This window comes from Monodelphis domestica, chromosome 2 (assembly GCF_027887165.1).
Source record: "Monodelphis domestica isolate mMonDom1 chromosome 2, mMonDom1.pri, whole genome shotgun sequence".
Taxonomy (NCBI): Eukaryota; Metazoa; Chordata; class Mammalia; order Didelphimorphia; family Didelphidae; genus Monodelphis; species Monodelphis domestica.
In genome coordinates, this window is record NC_077228.1 from 205,181,189 (window position 1) to 205,194,615 (window position 13,427).

The 13,427-nt window shown below is 38.2% G+C and overlaps 1 protein-coding gene across 4 annotated transcripts in view; it reads right to left on the reverse strand.

Annotated features, from left to right (window-relative positions):
• The window catches only part of PLEKHM1 (pleckstrin homology and RUN domain containing M1), a 44,774-nt gene that overhangs the window by 30,708 nt on the left and 639 nt on the right, over positions 1-13,427 (reverse strand). For 3 of the 4 annotated variants that reach the window (XM_007482492.3, XM_056817008.1, XM_007482495.3), the window contains exons 2-4: positions 4,315-4,409; positions 3,418-3,506; positions 103-350 (exon numbers count right to left, since the gene is read on the reverse strand). In XM_007482492.3, coding sequence (XP_007482554.2) covers positions 103-350; positions 3,418-3,465 — 296 coding nt within the window. In that variant the 5' untranslated portion in view covers positions 3,466-3,506; positions 4,315-4,409. The remainder of the gene's footprint in view (positions 1-102; positions 351-3,417; positions 3,507-4,314; positions 4,410-13,427) is intronic. The other variant, XM_007482494.3, reaches the window with a different exon arrangement.

Consider the following 13,427-nt stretch of genomic DNA (forward strand, 5'->3'; position numbering starts at 1 on the left):
TGTAGATTTTTCCAGTAGATTAGATAGTAGCTCAAGACATATGTTTGGGAGATTAAAGTGTCTCCATGGATCTTGGATATTGTCTTGCTATAGTGCTCTAACCTGTGAGTAATGACTTTCAGGAGAGGCCAGAAAGCTGGCTGAGGCAGAGGTGTCTGGCCACCTTTTTTTTTTCTCTTTCCTCCGGCATCGGCTTTGATGTACTTAGCTTGCAGGCCATGGATAAACCCAGCCTCCAAGGCACTGCACATAATGTTAGCATCTCCATCTTCACTGGTGACAACAGCATCAGAGGCTGCATATTGCTTCTGTAATGCCTTCACAGACCCCACCAGCTTCTTCTTAATCACCTAGAAAGTAGTCAACAAATCATAAAAGCCTTTAGAAAAATATCCCTTGGTGGCCTCTTGAGGTTTATCACTTTACTGAATATTTCCAAAACATGGTGTCATAGCTAAACAGTACTCCCTATCTACCATAAACTAGCACTTCAGTCACTGAAATTCTTTGCATGGGACTTTTTTTAACCTTAAAAAGCACTTTTGCCTTGATGTAACTTTAGGCACATAGTAACCTCATTTCTCTGAGTTTTCATCTCTTCATCTGCCAATCCTAAAATGAGATATCCAAGGGATCACAGTATCACAGATTTAGAGCTAGAAGGGATGATCAAGTCTACTGTGCCACCCCCTATTTAACAAATGAACAAACTGAGGCTCAGAAAATAGAAATGACTTGTCTAAGGTCACATGGGCTTTTAGGTTAAAAATTCCAAAAAATAATTCAAATTTACATAATACTTTTATCTATCTATCTATCTATCTATCTATCTATCTATCTATCTATCTATCTATCTATCTCTCCCAGTACAAAAGGACAAGAGAAATAAGGCCAACATTATTAAAGTACCTTAAAACTAACTCATGAAATATATCTTAATTAATATAATCAATTATTTACTCTAGAAAAGAGTCCATTAAGGTGGCAGAGCAGGTAATTGCATAAAACTTAAAGCCTTTATAATCAGAGGTTCAAACCCTCTCCCTAATACATGTTCATAATTAATTTACTGATTTATATTGCTTCACTTTTACTAGCCATAGCCTTCTTAACATTAATTGAATGAAAAGTACTAGGTTACATACAATTTCAAAAAAGTCCTAACATTTTTGGACCCTATGGTATCCTCAAACCTTCGAAGACCCAGTAAAACTATTTACAAAAGAACCACTCTGTCCCCTCACATCAAAAATCTCAGTATCTATTATCACACACATTCTAGCAGTCACCCTAGCCCTAACTATCTGAACTCCACTATCAATAATCCACAGCTTAATTGACTTTAACCTGGGACTCCTATTCATTCTAGCCTAATCAGGACTATTAGTTTACTCAATTCTATGATCAGGGTGAGCATCAAACTCCAAATATGCCTTAATTGGAGCCCTTTAAGCAGGGGTTCAATCTCATACAAAGTAACATAAGCCATTATTTTATTCTCTATTATGCTCATTACAGCTCATTCATCCTAAAAAAAAATCTAACAATTACCTAAGAAAACATATGATTAATCACCTCAATATGGCCCTTAGCTATAATATGATTCATTTCCACGCTTGCTGAAACAAATTGAGTTCTGACAGAAGGAGAATCAGAACTCAGATTTTAATGCTGAATATGCTGCTGCAGGACCTTTTTACCATATTCTTCCTAGTGGAGTATGCCAAGATTGTTGCAATAAATGCTGTAACTATTCTATTTCTAGGCTCATATACTGATTACAAATTCTCCTACTTCAATACAACCACCTTCATAATTAAAACAATTCTTCTATAGCCTTCCTATGAATTTGAGCATCATATCCTCAATTCCAATATGACCAACTAATATACTTATTATGAAAAACTCCTACCAATTTAGATTAGCACTCTGCTTATGATTTATTTCAAAACCAATTGCACTATCAAGCATTTCCCCACAAATATAAGAAATATGTCTGACAAAAGAATTATCTTGATAGGATAAATTATAGGGGTTGGACCCCATATTTCTAGAACAAAAGGAATTGAAGCTACATCTAAGAACTCAAAATTCTTTTGTGTTTTTTTTATACCACATTCCAGTAAGGTCAGCTAAATAAGCTATTGGACTCATATCCCAAAAATGTTGTTTTACATCCTTCCCATACTAATGTCCCCCTACATATTAATAATTATCTCACTTAGACTACTTATAGGTACATCAGTTACACTAATTAATAACTACTGCCTAAATAGGTCTAGAAATCAACACATTAGCTATCTTCCCAATAATAACCTACCCACATCGTACACATACCACAGAATCCGCAATCAAATATTTCTTAACCCAAGCTAATAATTATAATATTCTCGATTATTTATAATGCCTCAATAATCAACCAATGAACCTTTTCAAAATCCTTACCTTTTGCCATGGAATCAGTACTGTGCACAGATTTGAATCCAGGATTTCCCACCTCCAGGCTCTATCTACTGACCTACTTGTGTCCATTTACATTTTATTTTAAGGCTTACAAAGAGTCTCCTCCACAATTCTGTGAGTCATTAGTATTGGGACTCAGGAGTGACATCACAGCTACTTAGTATCAAAGCCAGGATTGGAACTCTGATTTCCTGAGCCCAAGAGCGCTGCTATTTATCCAAATGTGTTATTATCAGCACTATATTGTGCAAAAAGAAACACCCATTCCCTTGGACTGTTAAAAGCCAGAGTTCACCCTGAGATGCCAAAACAACAATGCCAAGGAACTGATAGGGGGAATACATGGAAGGGTAAAGTCCTTGATACCAATTCTGGCTAGATTTAATCCCTAAAACAGTGATACCAGTGGATAAGCTCAAGTGAAGCCTATGGGAAATTAGATAGTGGGCCCAGCAGACAACCACATGGACGAACAGGTAGGAAAAAGGGTCATCTCAGCATTTGCCACCATCATATATCTGAACTTCTGATGAAATTCAGTCCAGTTACTGCTCTTAATGGCTTTTCAATGGCTTTTCCACCCATGGGTTATGCTTGAGATGATCCCCATGGATCATATAGATGGGTAACTTTCAGATGAAGATGGCAACATGAGTTTCTAAGTCAAGATTCTTTGAAAAACTCACGTATTTCTATTTATTAATCACAAAATGGTTGTGACAGGATAAGAATCTTCAAAGGGATACTCAGACAATAGTAAGTAGGAAATCCTTTGGCTCCAGACTCAGGCAGTGGCTGTTTTGTTTTTAAGGGAAATATGTTTGTACACTTCCATAAGAAATTACTGTAACTTTGTTAGAGAAAAGCTAATTAAATGTCTAAACCATCTACTGGTTTTCTAACCTCTCATCTTCCATTTCTGTATCTACATTCTTTTCTCATCAGCTCACTTACCAAGATAGGTGCCTTGGGGTCTAGCCCGTTTTCCACTGTTGAAAGCATCTCCACTCCTCCAGCAATTCACTTCGATCATCACATGATAGCTAAGGCACAAAGAACACCCACAACACAGTGAGACACAAATGCTCATTTCCTTGTCCTTCCTACCCCATGGTTCTCTTCCTCTCTTGCCATTCTCCAATGTACCTACCAGGGGATGCCTGAAGTTAATAAACATATTATTTTGGAAAGGAGAAGTGAAAATGGAAGTTTTTAAAGAAGGAAACAAGAGAAAAGAAAGTCAGCCTCTGGGAGATGAGGAGACCTATTCAATATGGATAAGTCAGCTCCAGGAATAGCAGTTCTGCCTCTAAGGATAACTTACAGGAGCAGAAAGAGGGTAAAGCCTATTTCACAGAATCATGAAATTTAAGTTGGAAGGGAATTTCCAACCAAATTTAATCATGAAGCTGGGGTTGGGAAGGATATTATCGTAAAAGTTAGTGGTGAAGAAGATGGCAGTAACCCAATAGTTCAGAATATTCTAGCACAGACTACAATGCAGGCTGAGCATAATACCTTCACCTGCCCTTTATATATATTTTTTAAACACTACCTCAACAGAGTCAAAACAAGAGGTTTAACCTTGTGAAGAGCGAATCAAACTTTCTTTGTCTATCAATCAGCAACTTTTAAATTAATCAATCAAAAACTTAAGCATCTCTACTTAACACTAAGCAAGAGAATTCAGTAGTCACATAATAGAGTAAGCTCACACCTCCAAAGGCTACTGCCAACTCCTTTCAGTTCAATCAATTACATCCCAAAGTTCATTCTGCATCTTTTGATGCAATGTAGGTTTCTCTGGAACCAATCTCTCCAGAAGCCAGGAAAGGAAGGCCTAATACTCACCCAGTTCACCGGCGCAGGATCAAGGAGAAGTCCAAAAAGAGAAATCACAAGGCGAAGTCCAAAGGCAAAGTCCTCCAAGCCCAAGATGAAGGTCCCTGGACAGGAAGTTTGGAACTTTTTATAGTCCTTTTTCCATGTCCCTTCCTATCCCTTCCTCCACTTTACAGGAACCAATTGCAGTCTTTTAATTTGCCTACCACTGCCCAAGGGGGTGGTCAGTGGCCTCTGGAGTTGTCACCCACTCTGGCAAGTGACTTGTGAACTCTCCTACTTAGTGAGTGGTAAGGGTACTTTAAGTTTTTGATTGATTAATTTAAAAGTCGCTGATTGATAGACAAAGAAAGTTTGATTCACTCTTCACAACCTAAAGCTTGTGTGACCTTAGGAAAGTCATTTATACTTTCTGAGCCTCAGTTTTGTTCAGTTATAAAATAAGGGATGGTACAAAATAGGGAAATTGGACTAGATGGTCTCTTTTAGCTCTAAAATCTGTGATACTATGATCCCATGGATGTCTCATTTTAGGATTGGCAGATGAAGATATGGAAACCCTGAGAAATGAGATAACTGTGTGACTAAGGTCACATCAAGGCAAAAATGATTTTTTTCTAAACCCTTACCTTCTATTGTATTGGCTCCAAGGCAGAAGAGTGGTAAGGGCTAGGCAATGGGGGGGGGGTCAAGTGACTTGCCCAGGGTCACACAGCTGGGAAGTGTCTGAGGCCAGATTTGAACCTAGGACCTCCCGTCTCTAGGCCTGGCTCTCAATCCACTGAGCTACCTAGCTGCCCCCAAAAGTGACTGTTTTTGCTTCTCCTTCAGGGTAAGGGCATAATTCAAAAATTATACCAATGTCTTTTTTACTTTCTGCTAACGAGAAGCCCTCCTTTCATATCACCTCATCGTGTCAACCATTCAGCAGAGACCACTATTAGCATATGTCCATGAGAACCACATTCCTAGCCCCTGGTAAAGAAAGGCCACTTGAGGATGGACAATGTCATCAGGATATCTGGTTTCCTCCAGAAAAGAGATTTTTGGCCCCCATTCTGAAAACAGCTGACAGATTGCCTGATCTCTCCATCATCCCCATAGCAATCAAATCAAAATACATATTTGTGGTGTGCCAATTAGGTACAATAAAATGTGGAGCATAACAAGACATGGTAGTACCTACCCTCAAGAAACTTACCATCCAGTTGGAAAGATAATACAAACATATAAATAACAAAAGACTTAAGAAAACAATACAATAAATGACAAAATGATGGTGTCAAATTAGTGAGTAATAGGGAAAATAGCTTCTAAAAGAATTCAGGAGATATCATATTAAAATTGAGTGGTTTGGAAAGACTTTAAGAAGAGGGAGTAGCTGGGTAGGGTGGCACAAGTCTGAATCCCTGCTCCCAGGAATCCCTTGAGCTTAGGAGTTCTAGGTCACAGTAGGGGTAAATAGTCAAACAGGGGTTCTCACTAAATTTGGTCCCAATATGGGGAGTTCCCAGAAACCGGTTGCTACCACACTGCTATGAAGGGCTAATCTGGTCCAAAAATAGTCACAATTCAAAGCTGCCATGAAGATCTCCACCATCATCCCTAAAGCATTAAAATTAAAACACATTTGTAGTACACCAATTATCTACAACAAACTGTGGAAGATAAAAGGACATGGTGATACCTACCCTCAAGAAACTTAACATGGAAAGATAACACAAACATATAAAATAACAGAAAACATGAAACAATGATACAGGGAATGAGAAAAAGTAGGATTAGGCCTGCAAATATTCTTCCGGCATAAGCAAGACAGGGAAATCCAGGAAAGAGATAAAGTAAAGGAGCAAGTAAACAAGCAAGTAAGAAAGGGGGTAGGACTCAGGTTTGTTCTTAAAGAATGGGTAGTATATGAACAGATTATGGCATCAGTTCAGCCAAATGATAGAAAAATTGAGTGAGTATGTATGTATGTATGTGCTCATGCACTCACATATATATGTATATATGTAAGGACAAGTTTGATTGAATTGGTATGTTTGTTTGGAGGAGCAGTGGGATATAAGTCTGGAAAGTGTAGGCTGGGCTGAACTGTGGAAGCAAGCTCTTTTATGATCTAGAACTACCCATAGATAGTGAGGAGGATTTCTGCTTTGGCTACCATTTTAGATGATAGTTTCTATTGGCTGCCAATAACACCACCATGTTCTCCTGAATCCTACTCATTCTCACAATGACCTTACTCTCAGCTACTGGGAAATTTGGGAACCAATAGCCTTCAACCCTAGTTCTTCTTAGTTGGTAACCAGGACAGGAAAACAGAAAGTTGCCACAGGTAAACATTTTGCTACAGCTAAACATTATAGGCTGTCACTAAAATTACTCTTAAAAATCAATTTGATATTAGAAGCTGAACCCCTCCATATGCCTCTTGGGGTCAGCAATAGTACAGAAGGTGAAAGATATTTATGTTTTGTACCTTGGGTACCTAAAATCTCAGACTCTATCTCCTATGCATCTAATATCCTGTTGTTGCCCATGGACCCCTACTCAAATTCATGCTTCAAAACTCTTCCTCTCTCTATTTGTTCTTCAAAACTCATTCCCTCAAGACCTTGACTTCATGCAGACTCATTCCTAATGATGGATAAATATTTGATAACAGCTTCACTTACCTCTCCATGGGGATTTGGGGATGAATCACTTTTATAATGATAGAATTTCAGGTACTTTCCTACTGCAGGATATACAAATATTTGGAGGTGAGTGATTTTCTCCATTCCTCAAATTGTATTATATTACATGTATTATATGTTTCAGATATTAACTTTTCCAGGCCTGCTCATCACCTCTAAGTCCTTCTCATCATACCTATCTATTATAGCCAAATCATATTAATTTAGGAAGGCAGTACAATGCACTGTAGGAAGGCCAGTGTGAATTACAGACTTTTTAAAAAGAGAAATTAAGTTTTATTACTTTAAAATAAGGTAATACAAATTACTAATTGTTAAATGGGATCCTATTAATTTTGCTTTAATAGAGAGTAAGATTTCATAATTATCAAACTAGATACAAATCTGGTACTACAGTAATTTTAAAGTGTTTAAAAACTGCTCTCAAAATAGCAACAAAATACATAAAATATCTGAGAGTTAAATTTAGGACTTACATGTAATAGAACTACAAAACATTCTTTACCAAAATAAAGGAAGAGAAATAATTTGAAGTTCTTCATTATGCATGGTTGGCATTTGACAATAAGAAAAATCATATTAAACTGATTTAGTGCTATACTTAGGGAATTATTTTATAGAATTATAAAAAATAATAAAATTCATTTGGGGAAAAAGGCTATAATCTTAAGGGGAGTAATAAAAAGCAGGAATAATGGGCACAGAGCATTAGCATATTTCAAACTATAAGCCAGTAATCATCAAAGACTTTTTGGCACTAATAAGAGAAATATAAATTAAAACTCAGTTTTCACTTCATGCCTGACAAGTTGGTAAAGAAGATAAAATATAAAAAACGTCAGTGTTGGATGGTTTATAAAAAGACAGGCACTGTGGTTAGTGATCCAACCACTCTGAAAAACAATATGAATTATCTGACAGTTGCTGCACATACATTTTAAAAAGTTATACCAAAATATTCACAGCATCACCTTTTTTTTTTTAATCCTTTCATTCTGTCTTAGTAACAACTTTAAGACACAAGTGCAAGGCTAGGCAATGACTTGCCCAGGGTCTCAAAGCTAGGAAGAGCCTGAGGCCAGAACTGAGCCCAGGCCCTCCTGACTTCTGGCCTAGACTGTAGACAGCTGTCCCAGCTATCTAGTTGCCCCAGAATCACTTAAAAAAAATTTTTTTTTGCCCTATATGTGATAGTAAAAAACTGGAAACAAAGTAGGTTCCCATCAACTAGGCTGACCAAATTATAGTATATGAATGTAATAGAATATTACGTGTAGTAAGAAGTGATGACTATGGGGATACAGGGAAGCATGGTTAGACTTGTATGGTCAGATCCAAAGTGAAGTAAAACCAGGAAACTATATAATATGCAATTAATATATAAACAAACAAAAACACTAAAAGATAACATTGATTCACTTTAATGGCCACTATATGGATCAGGAAAAAGAGATGATAAGACAGTTCTCTCCTGTGGAAAGGGGAGGTGGGGCATGGGGAGAAAGCAGATTACAAGTGTAATTGTGTTCTTCTCAAACCACTATGTGGTAGGTCTAGGGGCCTTGGCATTTTTCTCCCTGATCCTCTACTTGTTAGTCAGCCTGGGAGACAGCAACCAAGAGTACAATAAAAAAATAAGTCTCAGCAGAATGAAGAAAAACAACAAGCATAATTCATTCCCTGAGGGAATAGGGAAAAAGAAGTGTGTATGCTGAGGGAATAGGAGAAATAATGAAAGAAAATGCAGAAGCTTTGCAAATCATGGTATTTAATCTATGCATGGAAACCTTCAGCTAAAACAGTTGCACCAGCCTTCTTCTTCCTCCACTAAAAGCAGTACCATAAAAGTTATATGCTTAAATGGTAAGTTAAGAGAGGCAGATGGGAGGCATGATTCCCTACAAACATTTACACAATAGATTCAAACCCTCAAACATAAGACTGGGCACAATTTTCTAGAATTCACCACATACTTTCCTTCCCAGGATGTCCAAACCATTCACCTACCCCACCTCTAATCTTACCAAGTCCCTGGGTGAGTAGAAACAATCATGTTAAAGGTTGCTTTACTTCCACTTCCACTTCCACCCCTACACTTAGGACACTTATTTCTCATGCCTAGGTCAAAAAGAAAAGGAAGAATAATTTAGAGTAGACTTAAAATTTTAAAGAGAAAGTGTAAAAAACCTGCATATCACTATTATTGGCTCTCAAAAAGTTAAGCTCCATAAGAAAGAGGTGACTTCTGCTCTCTAGATCCAACTTCTCAAACTTAACCACCCAACACACAGGCAATCCCTGAACAACAGTCTGGAATGAAGTTATTGTACTGTTTACATGAGTCATATTTTTTCTGCTGGAAAATAATGTTCAAGTTATCTAGTGATTCAGAGCCCAGAAAGGCAGCTGATATTCCAAACATGTGAGCACCCAGTGAGTAAATATCTTTCTACCTTAAAAAAGTGCCCCTACATCAGTTTCCTGGGACCATGGAGTCAGAGAAGGCAGGTTGCTACTGAGCCCCTTTCTAATACTGCTAAGACCTTGAATTTTCTTGCAGCTGAATTGCCAAAGAACAAGATTTTCATGTGATACTACAAGCTGGAAGAAATGGTTTTGGTGCGCCTTCCACTTCACCTCCAGACCACAGTATAGGTGCCTAATCTGTTACCCTCTCTCACAGAAATCAACAAAAGATCCAGGTTTAGATGCTAGCAGATAGGGCTTTGCATTTGAAAGGAGAAATACTGAAAGCTCCACCCTTTCAAAGAAATAAAATTATCATGGTGAATGAAAAGGCCAGGAAGTGGGGGTAGTCAAGGTGAGGAACCAAAGTGGTATTTTGTGGCAACAGGCCTACTTGGGAAGTAATCAAACAAAACTCTCCAAGTAGCTTCTTAGTCCAAGCACACAGAAGACAGAATTATAGTATAAGTGGCAGCTATGGGTAAAAGCCAAACGCTAACTGGATTCTAAGGGTGTATTTGTCAAGTCACCACCATTATTTCTTTTTAAAGAGGCAACAATTTCTAGATACTGTCACTGGCCACTTCCTCCTACCCCTGTAGTTCTGGAATCAATGTATGTTCCCCATGACATCTGGTGAGAGGAAAAAAATAATCCAAACCCAAACCTCATAAAAAGAAGAACTAATCTCCAGCAGTCTATATGCCAATACAAGTTTCCATATCCACAAGAGACTAATCTACAGTATGAACTCTCTCTCTCTCTCTCTCTCTCTCTCTCTCTCTATATATATATATATATATATATATATACACACACACATACACACACATACACACACACACACACATCACTGCTTATTGTATTCATCACTTCCCCCATTATCAAGTGTTTATATTTATGTGTATTCACTACCCCGTTGGCAGGTAGTTGATGCTGGAAGAAGGATGATTCGTTAAGCCAGAATGATGATCAAACCAATAAGGCACCTGAAAATCACAACCGTGATCTGCAGGTATCCTCTCAGATATAGCATTAGTAATCCTTCCATGTACCATCCAGATGTCAGTCAAAAGGAAGTGACAGCACAATTTGCTGTCCCAGGCAGGGCATGTGACATGCTCCAAAAAGTATTTTGATGACACCTGCCTTTACAATGATTGAGACAAAGGATAATTTAGCCAGAAATGTGACCAAATTTCAGGACCACCAAATCCTAAAGCCAATACCCAGCTATGGGACCTAAACTATTCTGGACTGATCAGACAGCAACCTTCAGGGACTTATGACCTAGGATCAGAGCAAATATATATAGGTGTGCTGGGAGTAAGTAGGAATTGGGGGAGTAGGGAAATCAGTAAGTCTATAATGAGATAAGGAGGGAGACAGGACTTAACAGTTTTAACTGCTTAGACTGGCAAAATGGAGCTCCTTTAGGTTAAGAGACTTGGTCTAGGCCAGAAGTTACATAAATTGATTCTCTTTTTAATTTGAATATGCTTACATAAATCCTTGTTATCTTCTCAATTAGAATTTAAGTTTCTAACTATGCCCAAAGGGCACTAAAAGACTGTTTGCCCTTTGACCCAGCCATTGCACTGCTAGGTTTGTACCCCAAAGAGATAATAAGGGAAAAGACTTGTACAAGAATATTCATAACTGGGCTCTTTGTGGTGGCAAAGAATTGGAAAATGAGGTGATGCTCTTCAATTGGGGAATGGCTGAACAAATTGTGGTATATGTTGGTGATGGAATACTATTGTGCTCAAAGGAATAATAAAGTGGAGGAATTCCATGGGAACTGGAATGACCTCCAGGAACTGATGCAGAGTGAAAAAAGCAGAACCAGGAAAACATTGTACACAGAGTCTGGTATACTGTGGTACAATCAAATATAATGGACTTCATTAATGGCAATGCAGTGATCCTAAACAACTTGGAGGGATCTATAAGAAAAAACACTATCCACATTCAGAGGAAAACTGTGGGAGTAGAAACATGGAAGAAAAACAACTGCTTGACTACATGGGTCAAAGGGATATGATTGGGGATGTAGACTCTAAATGAACATCCTAGTGCAAACATCAACAACATGGAAATAGGTTCTGATCAAGGACACATGTAATACCCAGTGGAATCGCACTTGGGCTATGGGAAGGGTGGGAGTAGGGGAGGGAGGGATAGAATACAATTCTTGTAACCAAGGAATAATGGTCTAAATTGACTAAAATTAAAAAAAGAAAAAGAATTTAAGTTCCTAGTGAGTAGATAGTATTTATTTCTTTATGCTTGTATTCCCAACAACTAACAAAGTAGGAATTTAATAAATACTTAACTAACCAACTGATCTGAAATAGGAATTGGAAGGAGAATCAATAGATTCACTACTGACTGAGGTGCTGAAAGTAGTGTTGGATGTTGGAGATAATGGTCTGAAATATCGGTCCTAATCAAAAATGGAAAAGGTAAGAGATGAGGAGTTTGGACAAAAGGAGGAAGAGATTGGGTTTGAGGTAAGTTAGAAGACAAGAAAGGGAGAAAAGGGTATGAGGTTATATTTCCAACCTTATATTTGTCAACATGGAATCTAGAAACCCCAAATTTGTAGCCTAGTAAGATCTGATGAACCCCAAGTTTTAGGACTAGCCAAAGCTTGTACTGGTTCCCTGTTCCCATGAGAATCTACTTTGAAGGGAATCTCAGGCTAGCAGTTTCAGACTGAATAATGGACCCTCAGGTAAAAGACAATCCCTGTCAGGTAGGACCAAGCCCCAGCCAAGTGACTCTTCTTGTCTCCAGAAGCCTCTCCTACTGTCAGAACTTTCAGCATATGAGACTGATGTGCTGCCTACTATGTTAGAAAGTCACTTGGCTTGGGCATATAATTCCCTCCAAAAAAATCCTTTGGTTCTAGGACCAACTTCACCACCCAATTTAGCATTTAATTCTCTTTATAATCTGGTCTCTTCTATTTTTCTTACATTAACAATAGCTAACATTTGTATATGTTGCAGAACCCTCTGGGAAATGGTACAATTTCAGTTGTTCAGCTGGTTTTCAATCATCTCCAACTCTGCATGACCCCATTTGGGGTTTTCTTGGCATACTGTAATGGTTTGTCATTTCTTTCTTCAGCTCATTTTGCAGATAAGGAAACTGAGTCCAACAGGATTAAGTGACTTGCCCAGGGTCACATAGCTAGTATCTTGAGGACAATTTTGAACTCAGGAACATGAGCATTCCTGACTCCAGACCTGGAGTTCTATCCATTGCACCACCTAGCCCTACTTGTCATTATGATAAGTATTTGACATATGAGGAAACAAATTAATTTGACTAGACCAGAGTCATATGGCTATTATCTGAGGCAGGATTTGAATTCAGGTCTTCTTGACCCCAATTCCAACTCTATCTATCACATCACCTACCTATTTGGCTTTGATCATTATCTTTCTACCAAAAACCCTCTTTGAAACTTCCCTTTTACTGTGGAGAGCATGATTACACTCTAGTTACCCAGGTTCCCAACCTCAGAGTCATCATCCACTTCTTACCTACCTCACATATCCAGTCAGCTTTTTAGTGCAACCATAAGGATCTACTTGCTCTTCTTCATGTTCCATCTCTGCCTTTGCCTGAAATGCTCTCCCTCCTCACCTCAGCCTCTTGGAATCCCTGGCTTTTTTTAAAGACTTACTGCATGAGACATTCCCAGTCCAGTCCTGTTTGGTCCCATCTTCATGCCTTCCCCCTTATCCCCAGAAGTTAGTATCTTCCTCTCTAAAGTTAACATTATTTCTTCTTTGTATGTGTCTTGTATATACCCATATGTTGTACATGTCTTCCCTTTGAGAATGCAGACTCTTTGACAGCCAGGCCTGGTTTTTTGTTGTTGTTGTTGTTGTCTTTTTTTGCCCCACACTGGATTTCCATTGTTTAACGCTTAATAAATGCCTG